This window comes from Vanellus vanellus (genome assembly GCF_965231255.1).
Source record: "Vanellus vanellus genome assembly, chromosome: 9".
Taxonomy (NCBI): domain Eukaryota; kingdom Metazoa; phylum Chordata; class Aves; order Charadriiformes; family Charadriidae; genus Vanellus; species Vanellus vanellus.
The window spans coordinates 20,342,491-20,369,582 of NC_138914.1; the positions used below are offsets into that span (position 1 = coordinate 20,342,491).

General features: G+C 37.4%; 1 protein-coding gene across 1 annotated transcript in view; it reads left to right on the forward strand.

Annotated features, from left to right (window-relative positions):
* Positions 1 to 27,092, forward strand: part of DOCK3 (dedicator of cytokinesis 3) — a gene marked incomplete at both ends in the record, with an annotated part of 218,058 nt that overhangs the window by 10,915 nt on the left and 180,051 nt on the right. Inside the window, 3 exon segments of the mRNA XM_082487547.1 lie at positions 10,692 to 10,775; positions 20,860 to 20,900; positions 23,900 to 23,955. Coding sequence (XP_082343673.1) covers positions 10,692 to 10,775; positions 20,860 to 20,900; positions 23,900 to 23,955 — 181 coding nt within the window.

The window sequence follows — 27,092 nt, forward strand, 5'->3', positions numbered from 1 at the left end:
AGTAAGCTGCCTTGTAATAATCCATTGGTGGCAGTATTCCTGGCTGAGGTTCTGTATTGCACAAAGAAAGAAGCATCTCTGACAGGAGCAGATGCTGCCTAGCAACTGCCAGTGCTCCCAGACCAGCCTGAAATACCTTCACTTAATTGTAGTGTAATTTTGGTAATATACAAAACCTTACGTGTAACAGATTGCTTTCAGTTCTCAAGTATATTTTTTTCTTCCTCGAGGTTTTCCATAAAAGTTCATAAAGACCATTAATAAGGTCAAAAAATTCTTTAGCCCTCTTCTAAATCATGTCTTTTGTTTAATCCCTACTCTTCGATTGTAATGTTTGGATGGCTTTTAATCAGCTTTTGATAATCTTTTTTTGTGTGTGTGTATTACATTAGTGCCTGGCAATTCCAATCGGATTAGAGCCCTGTTCTGTGTCATGTGTACCAGTAGACTCTGCAAGAAATGCCCATTGCTGCAAAACCCATGTGTTGTTTTATTTGGGTAGCTGTTGTTTTTAGGGTGTAACTGGATATGTATGTCCTCTCCTTCGTGCCTAAATTCTTTGTTGTCCATCTTGCTTAAACAGCAGAATGTTTTGGCAGTACCATACCTGGCTTTTGTTCCCTCTTTTCTTGGTAAACGTACTTGCTGAATGTGGCCTGGACTTGCAAATAAATTTGCACATCTCAAGTTCATTTCTGGGAAATAATCGAAACCCTTACCCACAATTAATCGTTTAAATACTTGGAAGGTATACTGTGAAGGTGAAAGTATTCTTCTAGGTATTTGTAAATAAAATGAAAACGTTTTCATTTTAATTTCCTTGTGGTTCTGCTCCCTTGTCAAATATCATCAGTTTAACTGTGCAATCTATGAAGCTGCCAGGTTTAATCAAGCAGTTCCACAAAAATTTAATCGTATTTGCCTTAATTTTGTTATAAAAATGTGAAAGATGTTTTCCCTCATGAACTGTTTTTTGGTCTTTTAAATTATTAAACCCATAATTTTATGTTTGCAAGAACTACTCCTTTTTGCTGGAAAAATGTTTGTAGTTCTGAGAGAGGCTCAGAGTGGAAGGTACATGGTGGTTTGGAAAGTATTAATTCTTTGCCACCTGTAGGCGTGATTGTGCAACACAGTTGCCTCGCAAAAAGGTAAAGCTAAATCTCGCCTCTTAGCTGTCTTTTCCTCTGTGTGGTAACTTGTATTAATGTTGTTGTTTTTCTTGCGCAGTCGTATTGCTGTGGCTTAGAGATTTTTCCCTGTCTGCCATGTGTAAATACAAAGAATTAACATCTGTCACCCTTCTTACAAAACAAATTATTCAGAAAAGATAGTTTGGAAGATTCTAAAACAATAAATACTGTGGAGTAGAAGAATAGAAATTTATTGTTCTCTCTTTTTATTTTCATACAATTCCAAGAGAGCATTGGTGATGCAGGGTCTGAACAACTAAAAAAAACGCTTTCTATGTGATGCATAAGTGAAGTGTGGAGTTCTGGGGTGGTGCAGATGTTAAAAGTCGATGTGGTTCAAAAACATTTAGGTGGCTCTGTAGAAGAAAAAGGATAGAAAACACTATTAAATACATATGTAAAATTAATACTACTGAGAACTTTTTTGGGAAGTCCCAGTCCATAGATGGCTCCAGTTGAGGAAAGCTACATCCTTGCCCTGTTTTAATATTCTTCCTTCACTTCCTTGTTTTAGCCTCTGTTAGGGAAAAGGTATTTGATTTAGAGCCATCATTGGTCTCGCCTACTACAGTGACTTGTACCTTACATGGAGCCTTTATTATCATCTAGGTATTACAGGGAAGAAAATAAAGTTCAATTTATTCATTTGTTAAAACTAGCTTACACTGTTTGATACTAAACACTTTTAATAGGTGGATTCATATGAAAAAACATTTTGAGGGAAGACACATTCTTATAACATTAATTTATCAGTCTGAAGTAATTACATTATTTTCATAAAGATTAATCAATATCAGTCATTATTAAGCTCAGAGATTGACTTATATTCCATGTTAACTAGTAATAGTGATAACTGGTAGCAGTTGAATATGAAATTCTTTATAAGGACTGTGAAATTTAAGAGTTCGTTATATGTGTTTACTCAAAGTAAACACGAACACCAAATTCTTTGCTGCTGTGATAGAGGTTTGAGTTTAACATATAGTTATGTATTATAAAGCATAAATTACACCATCAGAAAACTTCAGAAATTTTGACTTTTGTAGCAGAGAACACAATTCGATGTCTGCTCAGTGTGATTATAAATTGATAGGGTATAGAGCCAAGTAATTTGGGTATAGAGCAACACAACTGCAGCTATGCTTCTCCTATGCTTTATCCTTGCCGTCCCTTCTGAAATTAGTTTGGTTGAATATATACTTAGGGCATGATTACTACATAACCTGAATAACTGCAAGTTGAGTGTGGTACAAAGCATTTATAAAAATTAAATGGCATACTTTAACCTAAAACACTTGTCCATTTGCTGCTGCTGTTATCTAAAAATATTGCAAGTTACCAGAATTTCAGTAAGCCATAATCACAATAATGAGTTGGGAACTGGAAAAAAAAAAGGGTCATAAAGGCCAAGAAGATTTGTCTTTTGAAGCCATGAGTAAATGGAGATATGTTCAAAGTTTGCAAAATTATGATTGTTACAGTGGAAGGAGTTTAAGAATTTTTTTTTTGTCACATTGTGCAACCAAAATGAACCAGTGAAACTAGGGGGAAGAAAAAAAGGCACTCTCACAGCTGATAATATGAAATGTTATGTTTTTTCTCCCCAAAGTTAACCCATAGACTACATTAAATCTTGGCTGCGCCAACATCTTGGGATAAACAATGTGGTTTAGTGTTGGATGTGTTCTAGCAGCAATTATTTCTATGTTGAAGAGAAAATATGAGAAATAAATAATAATTTAAAAAGATCTAACTTTATGATTAGAAAAACATGATTTAGATTTGGAAGGAGAAGGGGACAGTGTAAACATGGAAACTTCTAGAACTTATTTTGTTTTTTGGCCCTCATTTAAATAAATACTTCAAATTTTCATTGGTACATCTTGGAAGGTGGGGAGGGAAAGGGCAGGAAAAAGGCTCTGTTCCTATGTGAAAATAAACTAATTACTTATAAATGGGCTGAACTGGTATTTTGTATTGTAAATAGAACATTATACAATGTCAAAATATTTATCTAGGCTTTACTGCAATGTGTAGAAATCGGATGAAAAAATTAGAAAGTATATGCAGAAGGCATATACCTATGCCAGTTCAATGTGCTGCAAAGTTATTTTTAGGTATACGCTAGGAAAAAGTGATGTTTCAGGGGAATTAGCAGCTAGATGCTGTATGATCTTTACTGTCCCATACAGTACATCCACATACTCTGGCATTTTCCTGCTCTTCTTTTGGCTTTTCCCACTGTTCATGTGAAAAATGTGACACACTTCTATTACTGTTTATCATGTAGTTGACATAATCCATTTGAGAAGAAAAATGATCTGTGGAAATGTTATGACCCAGTTGAGACTGGGTGGGGAAGTTGGGACATAGGAAATTGAATTAGAAGGAATTACAAAAGGAAGATATATTTTAAATTATACCACAGCAAAAATGAAAACAGCTCTGTTCTTTAGGTAGGCAGCAGAAAGTAATAATGACACATGTGAAATCTAATTTAGCATTTCTCTTAACTATGAATTGTGTTCTCTCTTTTTGCCATAGTAGTGTTCAGATGAGGTCACAAATTGATAGATAGCAAGGGACAACAGAAGCTCGGGCTGTGAGTGTGAGAGAGATGGTAACAGTCCAGCCACATACCTATCTCACTCCATGCCCTGCCCTTGACAGTGACCATATAGCAGCACAGCAAGGTAAGTGTACGTGATGCTTTCCCAAGGCTTAAGTGCGTTCTGGGTTAGGGACCTGCTGAGCCTAAGGTGGTACACATCCATTAATTTACCTTCTTTGCTTTTGAACTTGAATGATTTATTTATTACTTTTTTATCATCCACAGTATCTTGTGGGGATTTTCACAGTTTATGCACTGTGTGGGAGAGTACTGTATTTAATAAAGTCCTGAGCTCTTCTCTGCTGTTTCTGTGTTCAGTTTTGGGCCCCTCACTACAAGAAGGACATTGAGGTGTTGGAGCGTGTCCAGAGAAGGGCTACAAAGCTGGTGAAGGGTCTGGAGGACAAACCTTATGAGGAACGACTGAGGGATCTGGGGTTGTTTAGCCTGGAGAAGAGGAGGCTGAGGGGAGACCTTATCACCCTCTACAACTACCTGAAAGGAGGTTTTAGAGAGATGGGAGCTGACCTCTTCTCCCTGGCGACAAGTGATAGGACAAGAGGAAATGGGTTCAAGTTATGTCAGGGCAGGTTTAGATTGGATATTAGGAAGCATTTTTTCACTGAAAGGGTTATTAAACATTGGAATAAGCTGCCCAGAGAGGTGGTGGATTCACCATCCCTGGAGGTGTTTAAGAAAAGGGTAGATGAGGTGCTTAGGGACATGGTTTAGGAGTGGTGGTGTTTTTATCAGGGTAGGTTAATGGTTGGACTTGATGATCTTAAAGGTCCCTTCCAACCTCACTGATTCTATGATTCTATGATTCTATGATTTGAGACTGCTCTGCTTTCTGTACTGGAAGGGATGATTTGCAATTGTTCCTGTTCGCCTTTTCCATGCAACTTATCAATTATACTCTCTCCACCCTGTTCAGTGGTCAGTCTTACTGGTAGAAGAGTCCTATCTTGGTTTATAATTAATCATATAAGACCCCTTATGCAGTCCTGGGTATCTCTTGTCTCACTTCTGCATTTCCTTAGGCAGTTCTGTACTTTTAGACAAAGGATACATTTTTGACAAAGGGGAAAACTGGCACATCAGGGTTCATTGTGAGTTTTATACAGTACTGTAGGTAATAGTGTCATTCCTTTTTTTTCCCCAAAGACAGTATTCTGGTGTGATGGGGAGGGGTTGGGTGAAGGGTGGTGGTGCTTGACAGTGACTGAGCATTGTGCTTATGGCAAGAACTCTGAATAACATTCCAGGGTCTCACTCAGTGTGGTAACAGCAAGGGAAGAGGCAGTAGTTTTGTATGTGAGATTAGGATTGTTCATCCCTCATGAAACACCATGTAGATGAACTAAATGGTATATATCTGCCAGTTCTAGTTGTGGTACTTAATCCATCTGCAGCTGTTTATTACCCTGAATAACTTGAGTGGCTTCACAAACTTTGTCACTTTTCCAAATGAACAGCTTTTTTTGATCATTTAGAAATACTTTAAACAGAAAAGGCTCCAAAAGAGATCCTTTTAGAGCTTGCTGGTCAATCTCTCTTTGCTAAGAAAACTGGCTACTTCTGTTTCATATCTCTTTGCTAGTTATTTATCTGTGCAAGCGCCTTCCCACTTTATCACAGCCAGGCTCAGTTTCTGCAAGAGTTTTTGACAGGGGCTGTTTCAGAACAGCTTTTGTAAAACCTAATGGATTGTCTCAAGTGGATCTTCTTTGTCCATACAGAAAGCAGCTCCTTTAGATATCTAACATATGAGGACTCAGTAAGCTATGCAAAGATGCACTGACACTTTCTTAAGATGTCATGTTTAATTGTGTACCCTTATTCTTTTGAAGCAGTTTCTCTTACTGCTGGTCACTTACAGTGCAGCTGCTTATACTGTATCGGGACATGTTCCATAGGCAAGGAAACACTTCTGGATCTGTCCTCTTCTGGTTGGACCTTTGGCTTTCCAAACTGTTATGCCAATTCCATCTGTTCTTATCTATTATACCCCCCAATTCCTTCATGCTCTCTGCTACAGCTTGAGAGTAACAGCCTACGTGAACTAGTTTGTGCCTTTCTCATTAATAAATTGCAGAGGGAAGGGCTTCTTTTGCTGTGGCCCACTTTGATGCAGTTCAGGTACCACAGGAAGGAACTTCTGACTTGGAGGTAATTCCTGAAAGTGGCAGGCTGGTGTTTTTTTTCTTAAAGCATTCCTCTTTGGCAAAATGTGGGGTTTAACTGCTGGCTGAAATTATGTTTCGTGAGGGGGAACTATGACCTCCTTATAAATCTGAATGATGGCAAGAGGGTTTAGTATCTGAAAATAAATGTGAAATATTTCAGCAATCTGTCCTGGAATTCAAGAGGGATCATTCAGATCTGTTAATGAGTGGGTAAAAACTGTTGTACGCCTATTTTGAGGATTCATCACTTTTGTGTTCTGGTGATTGAGGGGATGACTCTTGTAAGAAATGATGGAGACTTATTGATTGATGGACATATTGTAGATGATCATATGCTATAAAGAATTTCTCTGTGGGAAGGACAGAAGCCCGTTATTAGAGTCCTCTCTGTAAATTATTCCATACTTCCCATGTACATTTGTGTTCATATTTTTCAAATAATACTGCTAAGAAGAATTATGTACCTAAAAGTGGCTTCTTAAACAAGATTGTGTTGCATAACGCATTTTTAGCTTAACAAAAACATCCGTAACTTTGGCAGTAACCTTTGGAATCGTATATCGGACCATAAAATAGCCTCAAATTTCTGGGATTCAGCACAATCAGTAGCTATTTTTACAATTCTTTTTTATATCAGAGATGTTAAATTGTATTCTTGTTACACAGTTTTAACAAGATCTGGTTTGGTGAATTTGGTTAGTTTATTTGGGTTCTTTAATTTTTCCTGACTTTGATTTAGTTAAGTGTGGCTTAAGTCAACTAAGTCAACTACTCTTGAGATTTGGTTTCTGTTATTTTGAAAATATCCATATTGCTGTTCACATCCCCTATTGAATATTAAAATTATCAAACAGAAGAGACAGAATTTATTGATGACTACAAATTTATCAATGAAGGAATTGGATTTCATGCTGCTGTATTAAGAATGAGGAACATGAGGTCGATGTTATTTTTGTATGAGAACTTATTTTCTAATTAAGAATGATCACATATCTATAGCTGATGGGATCAGTTAATTTCTCTTCTGTGATTTTTGGTTTGTTGTTTTGTTGGTTTTTTTTTTTTTTTTTTTTTACTAAAGTAGACCTAAGAAAAGAGCTTTGGCTATCTTATAAATAGAATATTTTGAATCTAAAGAGCTGATTACATATTGATGCAGACAGTCCCTATATCAGATTTTTTGTGTGTGTGACCTTTAGAATCCTTTTATACACGGACAGTTCACATCTACAAACTAACAGATCTATTAGAATTACTTCTTGTAAGCCTAAATATATTAAAGACGTTATTCTTTGCTATATTTTTAAAGTTTATTATATGAGCAGTTGAAAAAAACAGTGTGTATTTTCCTGGTACCTTTTCTTTAACTTTCATTCTAAGCTTACTTTTTGTTGTTACATAATAGGCAAGTATTTGATGACCAAAAAACTAGTAGTTGCATCAAATCCAGTTTCTTTCCTGGTTGCATCCTTTATTCAGTAGTTTTCATATAGTAAATAATTTTCATAGGAAGCCAGCTGTTGTTTGCTAATTCAAAACTTCTAGTGCAGTGTTAACATGCAATTATGTTTTCAGACTGGCTATTACTTGTTGGACTTAGCTGAGAAAGACCAGTCAGTCATTAATCTCCCTGCAATTCAAACTACTCTTTTGTCTACAACCACTAATACTCATGTGTCCCATGACTATTGTCTCTGTCTCATGATAATCTCGGCATGTTCAGAGAAGTTAAAAATGGCCTGAAAATTGGATTTAATATTACCATGTATATATTTTTTTTTCAAATCATCGTGTATCTAGAATTAGTCTCATAAATGAATGTAACTTGTTACTGTATTAACATTTCTCCATTTTTCTGGTGTTTTCAATAATAGCTTTTCACCGAGGATTTCTAAAATCCTGTGCTTTTGAGACATGCTTGAATTTTTTTAGTATTTTTGTTGGTCTGAATGGAAAAGTCATGTTATGTTAATATAGGATTGTATTTTGCAAAACAACTTTAAAATAAAAGATTTTTATATCTTCTTGTTTTGGTAAAATTTCCTATTAGAAAAAAAGCCCCATTTTCTGTATTTGAAGGATGCTGTTATCTAAGGTACTGGCGGGGCAAGGAAAAGCCATTAGAGATTTGATTGTGGCCTGCCAGTTAAGTGTTTGGCAATTGTCAGTGTTCCTGTACTTTGGAAGAAGCATTAAGTAGTTTTTCTTTAGCTGAAATCCATATTTATCACAGAATCACAGAATTTTCAGAGTTGGAAGGGACCTCTAGAGATCATCTAGTCCAACTCCCCTGCCAAAGCAGGATTGCCCAGAGCACATTACTCAGGACTGCATCCAGGCGGGTCTTGAAAATCTCCAGAGAAGGGGACTCCACAACCTCCCCGGGCAGCCTGTGCCAGTGCTCTGTCACCTGAACCGGAAAGAAGTGTTTCCGTGTATTTGAACGGAACTTCCTGTGTTCTAACTTGTGCCCGTTGCCCCTCGTCCTGTTACTTGGAACCATTGAAAAGAGCCTGGCTCCATCCTCCTTCAACCCACCCTTTAGATACTTGTACGCCATAGTAAGGTCTCCCCTCAGCCTTCTCTTCTCCAGGCTAAAGAGTCCCAGCTCTCTCAGCCTTTCCTCATAAGGGAGATGCTCCAAGCCCTTAATTATCTTAGTTGCTCTTCGCTGGACTCGCTCCAGCAGTTCCCTGTCCCTCTTGAACTGGGGAGCCCAAAACTGGACACAGTATTCCAGTTGTGGCCTCAGCAGTGCAGAGTAGAGTGGGAGAATGACCTCCCTTGACCTACTGGCCACACTCTTCCCTATGCAGCCCAGGATTCCATTGGCCTTTTTGGCAACAAGGGCACATTGCTGGGTCATGAATAATTTACTGTCTACCACAACCCCCAGATCCTTCTCCTCCAAGCTACTTCCCAGCAGGTCCGCCCCTAACCTGTACTGGTGCCTAGCATTCTTCCTCCCCAGGTGCAGGACCTTGCACTTATGGTTTCTTCATGGGTGAAGAATGAATCCAGAATGCTGACAAGCTTAGTGTTTTTCTTGGATTGTGTTGTCTGTGTGACTCCAGTCTGGAGTCAATTGTTATGTTTCTCCTGTCTCTCACATAAGCAAGAATTTAAAAACCCATTTAACCAGCAGTGACTTCTGCTGGGGCATAGGAGCTGAGGGAACAGTTTAGGTTTGTTGATGGAATCCCTAGTTTTTTCCTCTTTAATTAAACACTGTATTGAGTCTCACTGTGGAAGAGCAAACATTTGATGCTCTTTGGTTCTCTCCAGATTTTGATTCAAATTCTTTCTCATATTGCTCTCATCTGTGTGGGTGTTTGCCCGGTGCATGTAGTTTGATCTTTCTTGCCTTTTCCCATTTTGAAATCTGTGTATTCAGTTGAAACCATTTTTATTTTGGTGGAAGTTTTTTCTATGCTTTTCTCATTATTTCTTGGCAATTCAAGGTTCAAGAAGCGTACCTTGTGGTTGATAGTGCAGATGATAGTTTCCTTGGTGTTCTTGCCCTGTATTTCAGACTTTCTGGTTAAGTGGTTTAAGTTCTGCACAGAGAGGCTTTAGTCATAAGGGATTCAGTGGCCTTGACATAAAAAGATATTCATGAAACGCAGCTCCATCACATGGGAACACCTCCTCCATAGCTTGAGTGTCTGCATTTAAAGGGTAGTGTTCTCTTAAATTGGAAAAAGGGATGGTGCCCACTGGAGGTCACTATTTCAACTCATGGAATTCCACTTGTAGTGCTCCAGTGTATGTGTAGGTGACATATAGGGTGTACTCTGTGTCTGAGCACGTATTTATTTAGAACAAGGTACTCATATGATTAAATTAAATCTGTGCCTGAGTGAGTTTTTCAATGCTGGTGAACAAGCGTTATGGGACTGGGAGAGGGCAGACCATATTTGCAATTCATCCATGTCATGTTTCAGGTAATTACCCATGTCTATGTCCCTATTGTATTTTGATAAATATGGTTAAAGAATATATCATTATACACTATGGCAATTTTTTAAAATTTTATTTTAAAAATTGAGGTTCATTTTGTAATTTCTTTGATTGCATTCATATTTTCTGAAGCATTAAGATGGGTTCTTATTTTCCCTGGTTAATGAAAACTAAAGATACCTAGAAAAATATTTAAGATATATGTCATGTTAGTTAGTGCTTATGAAAAGTACAGATTCTCATGTATTCTTCTATATGTCTACTTAAATGTAATAATGTATGGTAATATAGAATTTTTGCAGTGTATTAGCTGCACAGATGGTACTTGAAATAGTTTTAACTTGGAGGAAAGTAATCCCTGCAGTTGGCTTCCTATTGTAGTCCTTGCAGTTGGGACTGCCTGTTCCATTGATGAATTGTGCAGTAGAGTAAGAATTGTGAGACAAGAAAATCTTTCTGTGCAATATGAATTAGGGGTTGGTGGTTTAAGTGATTGCAAGGCTTGCTTAATTCAAAAATCATATAAAAAGCACAGCTTTTATGTTGCTGCTGAGCTTAATTTCTGATAAGGGCCGAAATAAAAATATCTGATGAGGAAAAGTTGGCTGACAGGTTTTCTGGGCAGCTGTGTAATAGCTATTTTTATGTAAGGAGTGAGCTAAAGTGCTGTGCTTAGAAGAAAAATTCACACAAAGATTCAACCCTCATATGTGTCTCTCTCTCTTTTTCCCCACCCTCTAGTGATATGCAGCTTCCGAGGAGCTGTACCACAAGGCTTGGTCCTGGAACTAGGTGAAACTGTGCAGATCCTAGAGAAATGTGAAGGTAAGTGTGATGTCCAAGCGGAAATCCCATTTTCTGTATAAGAATATATAACTATCTTAATCTAGCAGATTTTAATAAGTTGTTTGGAAATCACGATGCATCAAATCAAAGCACTTGAGTAAAACCTATTCTGACCCACTTTCCGTAGGAAAGGCTGAGTGCTGCTGGCACTAATCCAGTCTGATAGGGGGTCAGTGTGTTTTAAGTTAACCATCTGTCTAGAAAATCTTGAACCCTGACCTGATTGTTGTATTGTAATTGGGTCTTGCAGTGAATTTTCATCATGTGAGGTATATAATCAGTATCTCTTTTTACCATATTTTCTCATTTTTACTGTTATGCATTTCAATTAAGTATATCAGTGTTTATTATTTAGATACAACTGAACACATGAAAAATATTAGTTATGAAATAGATTAGCAAATCGTTTGGGAGCAGTACTGGAAAAATGGGTTTGGGGGTATTGCTTTGCATTTATTCTCATGTGGATTTTTGTACCTAAAGGAGAATGCCAATGTAAATGTTGTAACTATAATTCTTTATGTGACTGAAGATGTCTGTGAATAAATTGAATGTCCTAATCCTTTGCTTTATTCACATGAATAGTATGATTGAAGTTGTTTTATTTTTTAAATAGATTAAATTTTTAAATAGATAGAATGGTTTTTATCCTAACGTTCAGAGTAAGCAAGTGGTGTAAAACATGTCTGTTGAGAACCAGGTTGACAAGATACAGTATGAGAACATGTTTCACATAGTCTGAAGTGGAACAATATAACCTTAACACTGAAGTGGTAAAACAAATTCAAACCCCAGATCCGCAAATCTGTAGGTTTGTTTTTGTATTTGTTCAGTTTACAGTCGTTTTTCATCTCCAGTGTTAATGCTGCTACAAAAACCGTCTGCATGTTTGTCAGAAGGCATCTTTTCTTCTGTCATGCCTAGAACTGTCTTTTGCTCTTGAAGCTTTTTTTCTTGTACTCAGGTGTTTTGTTTGTTTACCTGCTGACTTAATGCTTAATGGAAAAGTGACCTTGTACATGCTATTCTTCTAGAAAAGTAGTAGCTTCTTCACTGACACCTGTAAAAAAAAATCTTGTTGAATGAGAGTTTTGCAGCACAGTGGTGATGTTTAATCCATGAAGCAGCATGATGTAAACAATACGTATACTATTACACTTGCAAATGATAATGTATTTTTTAAAAATCATATGTAGTATAATGGGCTAAGCTTTACTCAAGCACTGAGTGTTAATTGTAGTCATTCTACCATGTCTTGTGGATTAGTATATGGCGCAAGCTCAGGAAAAATGTATTACTTTGCATAGGATTGTATAAGAGGAAACAACGTATATTGCTGAAAGCAGTCATGATATTTTCAAACTGTTTCTGATAATCGAGGAAACTTTCAAAACTCTGAGAAATAAAGGCACGATCTCAAAGGAGCAGGTTGTTTACAGAAAAGCAAAAGGATAATCCAATGTCTCTTTACAGTGCTATAATAATTAGGTTCTGTATATTTCCTTTGCCAGTAGTTTTGAGAATGATTCCTCAAAGGCAATTCATGCCAGTCTCCAAATTGCTGAGAAAGGAGGCCCTCAGACAAAGTGTTTTCCTGGGTACAAGGAGGTGTTTGTACAGAGGTTTTTTTGGTTTTGTTTTCTTAGCCGCCTATCCTGTCATTTTGGTTGAGGTGCCTTTACCATGGACTTTACATACATGAAAAGATATATTAATTTTGATAATAATCTCTCGAACTCCGCAGTATGAAACTTACCTAAATATTCATATGGTCTGTGCTGCAGCTCTTGCATGTGTGAATTATGCAAAAAAGCAGACTAAATGTGCAAAGTAGGTTCTTAAAAGAAAGAAAAAAAGTAGTAGTTGTTTAAGCATTCTTGCCTAAGTGGTTGTTTAACACGGTCCTTCTTTTGCCTTGCAAATTTAGAATGAAATATATCTCACTTTCTACTTCTGCATTATTTGCTGGGGATTCTTTTGTCCAGACAAACTGGATAAATTAATGTTAACCCATGCAAATAAGGGTCACTACTGTGGGAGTCAGCAAAAGATCCATTGCTGTTTCAGCTTCACTTAGAATAGTTTGTGCCTAATTCTCTACAGTGGGGACTTTGCTGTCTGGGTTAAAAGGATTCGCATACATGCATACCTTCTAGTGACATGAAGAATGATTTCAGAGACTCACTGAAGAATTCAAGGCTGACAAAGATTCAAATATTAACTATACATCTGGATATGCTTATTTTTAATCATAATGACTTATTGAATAACTGTATTACTATTACAAAAGAGCAAGTACTCTTTTGTAGTGACTGCTGTAAAAAGCAGTTGCTGTGTTTAGAGCAGTTGAGTGAAAGAGTGAGAATTTTCTTTATCAACTTCTCGGGTACCTCTGCAGCTAAGTTTTAGATGTATTTGCAGAGGAAAGGAACATATGCATATGCACGTATGTATTTGTCTCTTTAAGGCTAATAAATGTGAAAACCAATTAATAACACATTTTTATAAAAATCTTTTTATTGTGGTTGTCTATGCATTTTTTAAATAAAATGCAATGAAATAGTTGTCTTCATTACTATGAATCTTGTTCATGTGCTTGAAATTGGAACTTTTGAATTTCAATCGTGTGCCTGCCACTCTGCTTTCATACCAGACCACAAACATCTATATCGCTGTTTTCTAACCCTGTCTAAATCTGACAAATGCCTCGCACTGCTTCCCTGCCCCCAACACCCCCAATAATTCCATATGACTGTGTTCAAACCCATGGACTTAGCGTCTGCCTTTCCTCTGAAGCTACCAAAAGCTCCATCCATGTTTTCACCAAACATTATGCTATTTCTAAAGCATGTGACATTACTAGGGTGGTGTTATAGTTACTGCTCCCTTCTCTGAGTCCTTCCACTTATGATCTTGCCGCTGAGAGAGGACTGAAACAGTACGTGGTGGTCTCTGCTTTATGTGCCATGCATTGAGGAAGTGAAAGGGTATGGCAATAGTATGCCACCTATAAATGCTGAAAGACAAGAGTTTTCTTTTGTTAAGTGACAAAGCATGAGCATACTTGTTTGAAATACACATGGACCACATGTTCTAAAGAGCACCCTGTTTTTCAAGTCATACGGCTCCCTGCCACTGGTGTTCAGAGTAAGTTTAAAATGTCTGTTCTGTCCCTTTATTTTTATTGCGAGGGATCAGTTTTCTTTAGATAAAAACTGCTACAACTTCAGTGACTTTAATTATTACCTTGAGACTCTTATATATTCACTGAAGAAAAGAAACACTAGCTGATGCCTGAAGCACCAATTAAAAGAATATTATCTTACCCATGGAAATTCTGGTATCCACACAAGTATTTACATGATTTTAATTTGTGTATATGTTAATAATGTTCCTATGCCATGCGTGTAATATATTTAAAGTTTTCTTTTGTTATTCCAGCAGTGACAGCATGCTTGAATGAAGGCTTTCCAGTATTTGAGACACTTAAGTAGCAGTTAGGGTTTTTTCTTAAATTCTTGAAGAATCCAGTGTGCTTGAGAAGTGATATCTTTGCCATGCTTTCCAGTTGTACCATACAACTTCAGACTGTCATTGCTGTGGGAGCAGTGCAGGTTTCCTTCCACCTGGAGTCGGGAGCTGTCCTGTGGCTGGCTGGGCCAAACTGACTCACTCCTAGTAATTCACGTTTACCCTGAGACAGGTGTCTTCAGTGAGATATTGCTTTTCCTCTTTGCAATTTTTCCCTTTTCATCACTTTTCCTCTTTGCCTTTTGTGGAGTGTGCCAGTGGAACTGAAATCTCTTGGACCCACACAGCTGCTGCGGAAGATCTCGCCTGGCTATTCAAACTAGTCTTTTGGAGCACAGGAATGGCTCCAAGTGGCACTTGTGATGGCCCTCTACTTGGCTAACACTAAGATAAAAGGCATTCTATCTCTTCAGCTGTTGTTGTGGCATCTCTGACTGCATCATTAGCATATACCTGTGGCTCTGCTGGCATGAGGCTGCTCCCTGACGTGGTGTTGGCAGGCTGGGTTGGGTATTCATCTGCTGCTTGTCCTGTGCTGCTCGCACTGCTCAGAGGATCAAGCTCAGAACAGAGTGGTCTTGGCATTGAGTGGCTTCGGCATCAGGAAGCTTTTGCTAAGCACTGTTACCATGCCTCTTCTGGGTCACTTTGAGTACCTTTAGCTCTGTGCAGCTGCTTATATGCAGATTAAAAGGTAAAAGCAATTGTTTATTGGCTAGTATATGCAGAAGATAGCTTTTCTTCAGATTTGAGAGTTACTCACAGTACAGCATGCAAAGTGTACTTACTTTTGTAGGACAAAGAAGGTTCGAGTTCTTGTAGCAGATTCTACTAGCAGTGCTTTCTTTAAGAATCACGTTTAGCTTTAGGACTTGCCATAAATACTTACGTAATTTATTTTCATAATTCTTTTTGTCAAGAAGTTATATGTGGAGTTTGTTTTTTTGAGCTTTATTTTTCTGAAAAATAAATCAATACCTTTCAATTAGGACCCTTTGTTTTTCTGCTAATGAGTGCTCAAAAGGGACAAGCTTTTTGTATGTGACAGACCTCTTGTTGATGAAATGGAAATCTGAAAAGGGTTACAAGGTGGCTTTTAGAAAGAATATCCTGTTTTGTTCAAGGCACTATCAAGTAAAGATCAAAAAACACTGGTAGCTCTTCTAATCGCTCGGATTAAGAGTTTGAGATGTGCAGGCCTGCCACAGAGCTCCTTTTGCAATTTAACTAGGATTGCACTATTGCTGAGACTTCTGAGTGCAATGCATCTTTGGAAGGACTGTTTTTTGGACTTTGTCGAGCAGGTTTCTATAATATGGCTTCAAGTTTCCCACACAGTGAATTTCCGTATGTACAGGCAGTTGTAGGTGAATGATATGTTATTTACCTAAGCTTTTTTTTTTTTTTTGCATGTGATATTGGTATATACATTCAGAATCCATTTTTCTGTCCTGCCAGTTCCGAGGCCTTGTTGAACTCAAGGGTTCAGGGGAGCTAAGCAGAAAACCTGATATTTCTTATAGTTGAAAAAGCCCTAGAAACAAAGGGGAGTACAGGGATGCATTCTTGCATATACTGCTAAGTAATTTAGCTTTTATTATTGGTCTGCAAGTAACCTACAGTGTGAATATATATGTGTAGGCAAAGCATTTTGAAGAAAAAGTTATGAGCAAGTGGTGGTCTTGGTGTGCAGAGGGAACAGGCATAATGGGTCACTTTTCCTTTAGTTTTTCTCCTGTTTTATTATCCTGGAAGTAATTCTTCTTGCAGCTCTTTTAGGGATTATTTGCTGTGTAGGGTATACAGACTGCAGAGCTATAGATCAGCCAACACTTCTCTTAGCTTGTATCAAATATCGGTAGATGGTACTGAAAAAAGCAGCTGTAAAAGATGGTGGGGTTTTGTGGGTTTTATGTTTCACCTTAGAAATGTAGTATTTAGACTCTATGGTAGGCTTAGCTGGCATGTACCACTGGGCAGTGCGGCTGCGTTTCAGATAGACTGCTCGGTTTATCTTCTGCACTGTGCATACTGAGAATGTAAAGCATGAGGTGTACAAAAACAGTTAGAATAGGAAAGTGTATGTAATTCCTGCACTGAGGGTTTCTGTTTTACTGAAGCATTATGTCTATCATACCATGTTTATTTGTTTTAAAGAAACTGATAAACTTTACACCTCCATTCATCAAAATTTAACGTATATGTGGCTTTGTCATGACGCTTACCCAGAAATACATACTGATGCAATATTAAGATGCAATCCAAATGGCTGCATTCATCCACAGGTTCTCACAAATGTTCAGACATAACAGTGCTTTCTTCAGTTGTTATTGTGCTATGGTGTAAGGAGTAGGCTCATCCTATGCCTATCTTCCTGTGTCATCAAAGGAAAAAAGAAGTTTGCTTGCAGTGTTGTCTGTATCATTGAAGGTATTTTTGCCCTTTCTAGGATGTCTTCATTGTTTTATGTACTTTATTTTGACTATGATATAATACTTGAAATTCATCAGACTTGTGTGGGATATATTTAGTCTTCTCCTTCCTATCCTGAGTAGGACGTTGCTTAGAATGGTGCTTCTAATAGACTAATTTTTCATTTTCTGATAGCAAATGATGTTATATGGTATGGAATATCTCTCTGGATGATTCAGGTCAGCTGTCCTAGTGATGTCCCCTCCCAACTTCTTGCCTACCCCTGGCGTACTCGCTGGGGGTGGCACATAGGGAAAAAGAGAAAGCCTTGATGTTGTACCAGCACTGTTCAGCAGTAGCCAAAATGTTGGTGTCTCATCAGCAGTGTTTTAGCCACAAATCGAAACCACAGCATCAGACAGGTTGCTGTGGAGAAAGTTAACTCCATCCCAGCCAGACCCGCTATGGTGATTCATTTTTTGGAAAAGCAGTTAAGAGTTATTTGTCTTCCTTCCCCAAGATCATCCACTAGGCCAAGCCGTTAGAGAATATTTTTAGCTGTGACAAAAGGAAATGAAGGGAGGCATTGTATGCATGAAGTACAGTCTTTCTCTGTAGAGATTTGTAGGTATTCTAGCTCCAGTCTTACGCCTTCTAACTTCATCTGTCCTCAAATTCTTATTAGTTACTGATAATTACTAGACAGTTAATCTGTTCAAATTGTGGATACTTATGATTGTTGTTTCACACTAACTTACAAAATTCTTGTCACTTAATAATCATATTTTTCTGCTGCTTAATTTTAAATCCTAACTTTTTTTCACCATTTCTTTGAAGTGAGTACCCTTTAAAGGCCATGTGTCATTAGAAAATGAATGCCATAATTCTAAAGTATTAACAATTATTTATTTGTAGTGTAGTTACAACTAAAAACATTTAGTCAGTATTGAGGTCTAACTGTATAGTGCATGTTGTGATCACAATTAGCTGAAGCATCTGCTTGGATTTGGTGAGTATTGTGATTAAATCCTCCAAAATAAATGTTCTTTAAAATAGATTATTAGATCAATATTAATCTATTTAAGATTAATTCCAGAATAAAGGTTTATTTCACTTTAGTAAATAATGTAATGTAGATGCAATTTTCTAAATGTGTTTTTTAAAAAAACCTTTTCTCATAGCTTTTACTTTGAGATATAGAATAAGTTTTTGGTGGTGTTCATTGTGAGCAAATAAGGAATTACGTTTTTCAATTTAGTGCTTTCGGGTTCTGGTGAGCTCTTCTTTCTCCTCTATCTTGCTTGCATAGAGTTAGAGGAAACATAAAACAGAGAAAGGTGATTCTAAAAATATTCTACGACGCTGAAAAAGAAAAGAGGAAAGAAAAGTAAGATCTGGAGAGCACGATCTACAAGATTAAGGGGAAATATGCCACTTTTCAAATGTATGAAAGTACCTACAAAAGGGAAGTCAACAAAATGTTTTCCATATTCTCCAAAAGGAAAAAACCTGGATTCAAATAGCGGCAAGAGAAGTTTAGGTTTTAAACTGCATGTATGTTGTCTGAGCCACTGAAATAGGTTGTCCAGTGAGGATGTGCCATCTCCACATGAATATTCTAGATTTTCAAATACTATACCATAATGTTACTGTTACATGCAGTTTTCTTGGCAGATGTTGATCAGTGGAATAAACGTCTTCTAAAAAGATGCCTGTGTAGCACTACCACTTTAAAACTGGCCTGTGTGGAGTAGGAGAAATACACTCTGTTTCTTTGGAATACTATGCAGAAATATCTTGGAATTCAGGTTTTGTGGGAGTTGTATGGATCATTTCCCACAGGCAAAGAGTGCTGTGTTACTCAGTCCTGATGATAAATTATTGGACACTGTTAAAAACAGGCTAAACATCTGTAAGGAGAGGCTTAGAGACATTGCTTGGATGAGCTGGATGATTTCTCAAGGGTCCATCCTTTCCTGTTTTTTACAACTCTGTAAGCACATACCTTTTAAGCTTTGAAGATTTATTTTGGGATTAAGAACTGGAAACTCAGAAATAAGGTCATTTTTTGGAAATGTGTTTCATTCCCTACCCTGCACATCTAAATCATTAATATACGCCTGCTTTATTGGTTTGTGTTCTAACTTTTACAGTTCTAGTCACAAACTTAGATAAAACACTTTTTTCCATATTTACCAAGAAGTTTGCCATTCTGTTTGTCTTAAAGCTTAAAATGTGTGTTTATTTCTAAGATACAGAGTCTATCAATATAAAAGTTAGCAGCATGCTGTATTTAATATTGGTAACAATGAATCACAAGATAAATGCATTTATTTTTTTTTCCTGTGACCTTAAAAATATGTAGCCTCTGTTGCTCAAAAGCAGGTCTTGCAAGCATGGTTGTGTGGAGTTTTAGAAATTACACATTTTGAGGATCTGTATGTGTTGTCTGTGCATATATGTTTATATTGATATGCTTGCTATGAAGTTTGAACAACTAAGAAATTTTATTTTTTAATATGAGTGATAATTTCTTATTTATTAAAAATAAAACTTGGTGTTATGTCCTATCTTCATGAGAAATATGTATAATAAAGAAAATGGGTTTTAATTTTTTCCATATATAGATTTGCAAATGTCTGAACGTCATCAATTATTTTCTTTTATATTGACTATTTCCTTAAAAAAAAAATAAATCAAGACTAGCAGGCTGTCTTTAAAAGAAACTCAAGGCCATCTTCCCCACTTCTGAGCCTCTAAATGAGACTCATGTCATAATTCAGCCAAATATGAAGTCCTTTTTCTGAGACACAAAATACACAGTTACTTTGTTCTGTTCTTCTTTATTCTACATAGCAAATTACTGTCAGGTTTTCCTAGTGCTCTTTTAAATGCTATACATACTAAGTTATATCTGTCTTCTGTAGAAAAAAAAAAAAATTAAAAGTTGAAAGTTGCTGAAAAAAATAGAGGAATTTTTATGACAAGTGCGTTTAGATTATGTAAAATTGTTGGATTTTGGCAAGTTTGGGTTGTTGCCTGTCTGAATGCTGGGCTGCAGTCAATGGAAGAGTGATACGCAGGCAGTTGAACTCTCTGCTTGTGTAGTAGCTGGGCCTGGCCAACTTTGCCCACAAATTTCTGATGGCCAGGGGTGGCCAGGCCTCCTCCGCAGAATGCCCACCCCAGCACTCTTCATCGCCTGTGCTCCTATGGGATGTTCCAGGCTCAGGTATTCAGAGTTAGCTTTATGTTCTGGGGCTGAAGCATTAGACCCAGATAGGAAGAAAGCAGCATATTTTTAGCAAGCATTCAAGGTAGTTTTCTGCGTCTTATGGAGTGGAAGAACAGCTGATCTGACATGATGACTGAAGTGTGCTCCTTTTCCATTAACTGGATGGTGTTTTCAGCACTTTTTTTCCTGATAAATCTTGCATGGAGTGACATTACTTTTACCTGTGTATAATAGGAGTAATTGGGTTCTTCTGTTTAACTCTTGGCTTTTACTTGTGTGATTTATTGTTCTGTCTGGGGCTGTTACCTGATGGGGGATACAACAATAATTGTGTTTGTGAAATTAGATCCTAAAGTCTCTTCCCTAGTCTCACAGACATACATAAGAGCAGAAAAGTGCTAAGGATTTATATTTGTTGAAACAATATTAGAAATGTACAATAATAGCTTTTCCTGTCTTTAAAAGGACAGATTCTTGAAGTCTGGAGATTTTGTTAAGATAAACACTGTGAAGAGATCCAGCATGCAAAAAGAGCGTTCAGTACAGATTCTGGCATGAGTGCTGAATGTGTCTTTGCCACAGTGGCTAATGATTGCGAGTACAGTGACTAAGTATACTAAGCTGCTTTTGTTCTTGGTGGGAATAAACAGGAGTATTCCAGGTTCTTAATCACTTGTCATCGTTGCAGAACAAAAGATTAAGACAAAAACCCAAACAAACAAAAAACCCCAACAAATAAACACACACACCCCCCAACCCCAAACCCTTGTGAGGCACAGCTGGTTTTTGAGGTGATGTTAGTAACTGCATAGTTTTAGGTCAATATGCTTCTGTGTAAAGTAAACAATGCCACAAACTAATGTTATGTGTTCTGTCTGGTTTTAGGCTGGTACAGAGGTGTTTCCATTAAGAAGCCCAATGTAAAGGTAAGTGTAAATACTTTTTTTTTTTTTTTTTTTAAGTTTAGTGGGAGATTATATCTATTTTGCTGTTGCAACCCTGTAAACCTTTCATTTTCTTTACCCTTAGGATTTTACTTCTCTAACTTCTGGATTTATTTTCTAAATTGAGAGAACAATACCCATTAGTCATACAAAGGATCAGAAACCCTACTGACATTTAATCTTTCCAACTTTTATAAATCTCATCCAATTTGATCCTCTCCACCCTACTGCCATAAGAAAAACATAGATGGGTTATCTTGCATTGGTGAATGAATGATTTTTAAAGAACACGTTTAATAATTTGCAATATTAATCTAAAACTACTTTGGAAAAAAAGTCTGATGAAAAGATATATTGTAAGTTTCTTCTTTTTTCAGATTTTTACAGCTTAACCACAGCACTTGCTTATTTTCTATTCATATCTGTCTGCACTTGGAGAACTTTTTTGACGGTTCTGATACGAATTTTTTGCGAGTGCATGTATATTTTTGTAAATGTATGTATCAAAACACATAAATAGTTGCTTTTATGTAAGCATCACTTCATTGTCCTTTGGTTTAAATATAGCTTTTATTTAAAAAGAATACTGGAACCCTCCTGTTTACCTGTATTATGGAAAATAATACTACCTGTACTATGTTTTCATGACTATAATACTCTCGTAATAGAAAAGCCTACATTTGTTGTGTGTGTGTTGGTACATCTTCTGCTTGTGTATATGTTTTTTGATTGGAGAGCCCTTCAAACCTTCCTTGGTTTCTTAGGTAACCAGCACAGGATCACAGAAATAAACAGCATTAATTGGAAGTGAACCAAACAAGTACCATTTCTTCTTTTTCCAGATTTTTGTGTGGCAGAAAGCATGCACATTTACTTTTTTTTTCCTGATGAAGCCATTCCTGTTAGATTCATCTTTTTTCCTTCTGCAGCTTCAGTCTTGTCTGTGAATCACGGAATCACGGAATTTTCAGAGTTGGAAGGGACCTCTAGAGATCATCTAGTCCAACCCCCCTGCCAAAGCAGGATTGCCCAGAGCACATTACTCAGGACTGCATCCAGGCGGGTCTTGAAAATCTCCAGAGAAGGGGACTCCACAACCTCCCCGGGCAGCCTGTTCCAGTGCTCTGGCACCCTCACCGTAAAGAAGTGTTTCCGTGTATTTGAACGGAACTTCCTGTGTTCTAACTTGTGCCCATTGCCCCTCGTCCTGTTACTTGGAACCATTGAAAAGAGCCTGGCTCCATCCTCCTTCAACCCACCCTTTAGATACTTGTACGCCCTAATAAGGTGTCCCCTCAGCCTTCTCCAGGCTAGAGTCCCAGCTCGCTCAGCCTTTCCTCATAAGGGAGATGCTCCAAGCCCTTAATCATCTTAGTTGCTCTTCACTGGACTCGCTCCAGCAGTTCCCTGTCCCTCTTGAACTGGGGAGCCCAAAACTGGACACAGTATTCCAGTTGTGGCCTCAGCAGTGCAGAGTAGAGTGGGAGAATGACCTCCCTTGACCTACTGGCCACACTCTTCCCTAATGCAGCCCAGGATTCCATTGGCCTTTTTGGCAACAAGGGCACATTGCTGGGCCATGGATAATTTACTGATAATTTACTGTCTACGAAAAAGAAGGAATTTTTCTTAGCATTTTGAATCATCTTAGTATTCCTTTCAACCCGCCCCCCCCACCCCCCCGAAAATTTTTCTTCCTAAATTGCACTGTTTTAAAGGTCTAAGAATTTAAAGTGCACTCTTGATTAATGACATTTTTGTGAGAGGCTGCCAGCTGGTTTTTAACCTGAAGATTACCAATGCTGATCCTGTATTCACCACTGAAGTGCAGGTTTACTACTCCTACTGACTGACTGAGTTTGCTCAGAGGATTTAGGGCCATGTGTTTTAAAGTTGTAATGGAACACTATGAAAATTTTGATTTAAATTACTTCTTTTCCCCATGTCTCATCACATGAGAACACAATGGCACAGGCAAAGTTAGAATCTAGCTGTCACAGGAACAGCAAAAGGCCAATAACCGGAGCTATCCCAAGTGGGTTTAAACACCTTTTTGTTGGAAAGAGAGGAAAAAGGCTAGCTCCAGGGTATGGGAGTAAGAGAGTGCTGCTTTCCTTAGTGAAAGACTGGTATGGGGGCTAGACACAAATTTGATGGTGGGCTTTTTGTTGTTTTGTTGGGGTGTTGTTTGGTTGGGTTTTTTTTTTTGTTTGTTTGTTTTTTTTAACCTATGTCTTTGTTGTCTAACGTAACATAGCATACCAATAGAGAGGCCTGGTCTGTAAGCGTGCTGATGCTGTGCTGCGAACTGCATGATAGCAACTTTTCTGGCTGTCCCGGCTAGCTTACATCTTTCCAGTAAATGTTGCTGGTAGTTACTCCTGTTACTCATTCCTTTCTGCTAACTGCAAGCTGTTCTCTGAACTCTTCTGCTTGTTGCACCTTTTTGCTGCTTGCTTATCACCTGTTAGTGTATTTCTGGGTGTTCTTAGTCTTTGCAGTTGGAAGACAAATGGCTAAACTTAAATGTTTTCTTTTCAGTCAATCTTGTCCCATCCAAGACAGCTGCGTAGGATTAGAGTGACACCTTTTCATTTGGTCCTAGTTGACTTACCCATGATTTTTATATCAGAGAGTCTTTCCCATGCAACAGCGTTTCAGAACACTTCAAGAGCTTTGGAGATTGCAAAGTACTCAGCTTGGATCTTTGTGTGATATTTTTATTTAATACATTTGCAAAAATTCCTTATTAAGAAATTGGTGGAGATTTGATTCAGTGTGCTGTCCTGCTCTAAAATGGATTAACATGATCAATTGTGACTAATTTGAACGTTGACTTTTGATTGTCATAGCTTCTTTGACACAGTGTTAGGGTGGGTTTTTGTAATACTTAAATTGGCAATTATTTATTGCGTCTTAGGATATAAATTTTAAAAACTGGAAATGTATTTTTCTAACTCACAGACTTTTTTCTCTTGCAGGGGATATTTCCTGCAAACTATATTCACTTGAAAAAGGCAATCGTCAGTAATAGAGGGTGAGTATTTTTCCTTCTTTTTACGAAGCTGCAGTGTTTTTCATCTAGAAGGGAATCTAAGAAATAGTTATTAAAATTTATAGAGTGGGTTTAGTTCATTGTATCTTTTCTTGTGCATTAGGGTTTGAAAATTAAATGTAATTCTGCAAGCTTTGGATTTTATTTTTTTTTAATATAGCAAGAATCAATGCTGTTGGCTACTCCTGTTCACTTTTGCTCATAAAATTGTAACTTCAGAAGTATCAGCTGAAACACATGCATTTTAAACAACTCTATTTATATTTTTAATTTCTGCTTGTTCTTCACTGGCAAAATTCTGTATGTTCCTGTTTGTTACGGAGACACCAGAATGTAGACAGCCTGTCTCGTTTATCAGCAGATTTTCACTGAGACATAGAATCATAGAATGGTTTAGGTCATAAGGGACTTTAAAGATCATCTAGTCCCAACCCCCTGCCATAGGGAAGGACGCCTCCCACTAGACCAGGTTGCTCCAAGCCCCATTGAATCTGGCGTTGAATACCTCCAGGGATGGGGCATCCACAACTTCCCTGGGCAACCTGTTACTTTGAAACTTTTCAAAAAGATCCAAACCTCAAGCCAGAGGAGGACTGAAGTACGCTGCTGGAAATGTTTTAGCTTCACTGTCTTTATATGTAGCTCATGTGTTGCTAGAGGTATGTTTAGTTTAGTTAATGTGGATAGCAATAATGGTGGCAACATAATGTCAGACACTTTACTGTGTGTAGGCTCTGTAACCTGCAAAGTTTCCTTTAAGATTGGCTGAGACTCCTGAAATCAATATCCTGTGTCTTCACTGATGCTCTTACCTGCATTTTCTAGATTAAGGCCACTGTGGGGAGATTTATAAGTGCAGCACTTCAGACAGTGACCCAAGGCAACAAATTAAATGTGAAAGATAAAACATATTAAATGGCATTTTGTGAAGTACCTGTAGAAAAATGTGACTTCTGATAGTCTTAAATTGTATATTTATCCTCAAAGGGACTGAGTAAAGGTTGTAAGAGCAACTGTAATACTGATGCTTCATAACTTTGGGGTGTATATAAAATGATATATATTGCATAGAATGACTGCTCCTAATGTGTACTGTCCTTAGGGGGAAGACCAGTTTCCTGTTATCTGTTGTTAATTAGTACTATGTTATTTCAGAATTTGCAAAGGGCAGCCAGTCAGAATATTTAGATACTTACTAGGAAAGTTGATGTATTTTTTTTTTAAAACAAGTGTCAAAGACTGGTGTACCAGTTGATACAACAGAACATAATGTAGTTCTGAACCAGAGATCATAGTTATTTCATGTTGTGGTGAAAGAAATTCTGCCCCTGTATTTAAGAATATGTTCAAAGTGCCAATATAAACAAACACTTGTGAAATAATAGGGTGTGTTATATAATGTTCTTATATTTGAGTCATAGACCCAATGTAATGTCATTAATATGTGGGTATAATGGAGTAAGTGCGGGGTTACAGGAACGCAAAGCATTATATTTACATGGCTAAATGTAGTCCTGATATGCATTCTCTTTAAATCCAGCCATACTGTTGAAGGCTGACCTTCCAAAATGTTTTGTTTTATTTAACCACTGAAATGATCTTTGAATACGAGCTAAAGAATAGGTGTTGGGATTTTCATTGTATTCTTAGTGTCATACTTCAGATCAGAAGCATACTCTATGGAGATTTGTTAAAGCATGAATTGAAATTTCCTAGTCTTACTGTGGCCAAATTTGACAAAAACCCCAAACAACCCACCAAAAAAACAGCCAAACCAAAACCAAACAAAAAACGTTGCAGGAGTAGAACAGAGCACAATCTCAGATGCCAAGTGTCTGTCAGTGTTTGTTTGTCACAACAAAATGTGGGAATAAGTTCATTGGCATAATAATAGAAAAAAATTGTAATCTGTCTTAGTCTGCTGGTAGGTGGGTATATATGTATGGGAATCAGTGCTTTCCAGTCCCAGCTTTATTGGGTTGCATACATACCTAATGTGACTATGCCAGGTTTCTAAGATAGTGATGTTTTTAATATATGTATATTTTGCATCTTAATAGAAGATTTACTTATGTCATAGATGTGAACAGGAGGTTTTGGTAGCTTGGAAATGAGGAATTCAAACTTCTGTTTGATACGTTTTCTGCTCCAAGAATACATAGAGACATACAGTGACTTAACTTTGTTGTCCTGTCCCGCATTCTGTGTTAGTTTTGGCTTCAGCTAATGTGGCTTGATTATTTTTAGTAAGAATTTTCAAAAGGAAAATATTGCCATGAAAGTGTGTGGTGCTTTTTTTTTTAATGATTAACTTTTAAGAATAAACAAAAGCTTTTGGAATTAATTACATCCCATTCTTAATGTATTTACTTGTTAGCACTCATTTAACTCTGCAGAAAGGACAAAATAAATAGCCTAAACGGGTTATGGAGTAGGGAGTTTTTAGCTTCCCTTCAGGAGAATTTAAAAATAGCTGTACACATAGTTGTACTGCTGAAGAGGAAGGGATCGGTGTCCATCATTGTTGGATGTGCTGCAGAGGCTCTCTCTCACTTAACACTACCTGTCTTGAACCACCTCTTGAGCCAGTGTTTTTCAGTACTGCTACTTTAGGATCTATGGAAAACTGTTCCAATAGGATGTGTTTCAGAAACGTGGTGGTTTTATGTCGTTTTTTTCCCTCTTTTTAATTCTCCCTCTTTTTAGAAAATTCCAGAAAGAGCAGAAGATTGAAGTAGACATTATTTTTACAGTGTCTGACTCTTGTTTCAGTAATAGCATTCAACATAAAGGGCAAGTCAAGACACTAATGGCTCAGTAAATATAATGGTATTGCATTACATACATTAGTTACCACATTCTTTCATTTCAGTGTGATAAAAGAAGTGAGAGCTATGTTTCTGCTTTAATGGGTATGGAGGATCTTGACCACAAAGAGACAAGTCCTATTCTTTTGATTAGAGGAAAGCTCACTTGGGTTTCATATCCAATATTGAAAAAGTCTTCTGGATGGGAAAGGTTAATAGATGGTAGATCTTTCGGGTGGTTAATTATATTGGCTGACACATTAATTGGAGGGGAAAAAAATGGTTGGACTGGCTTAGAGAGAAGAGACCCAA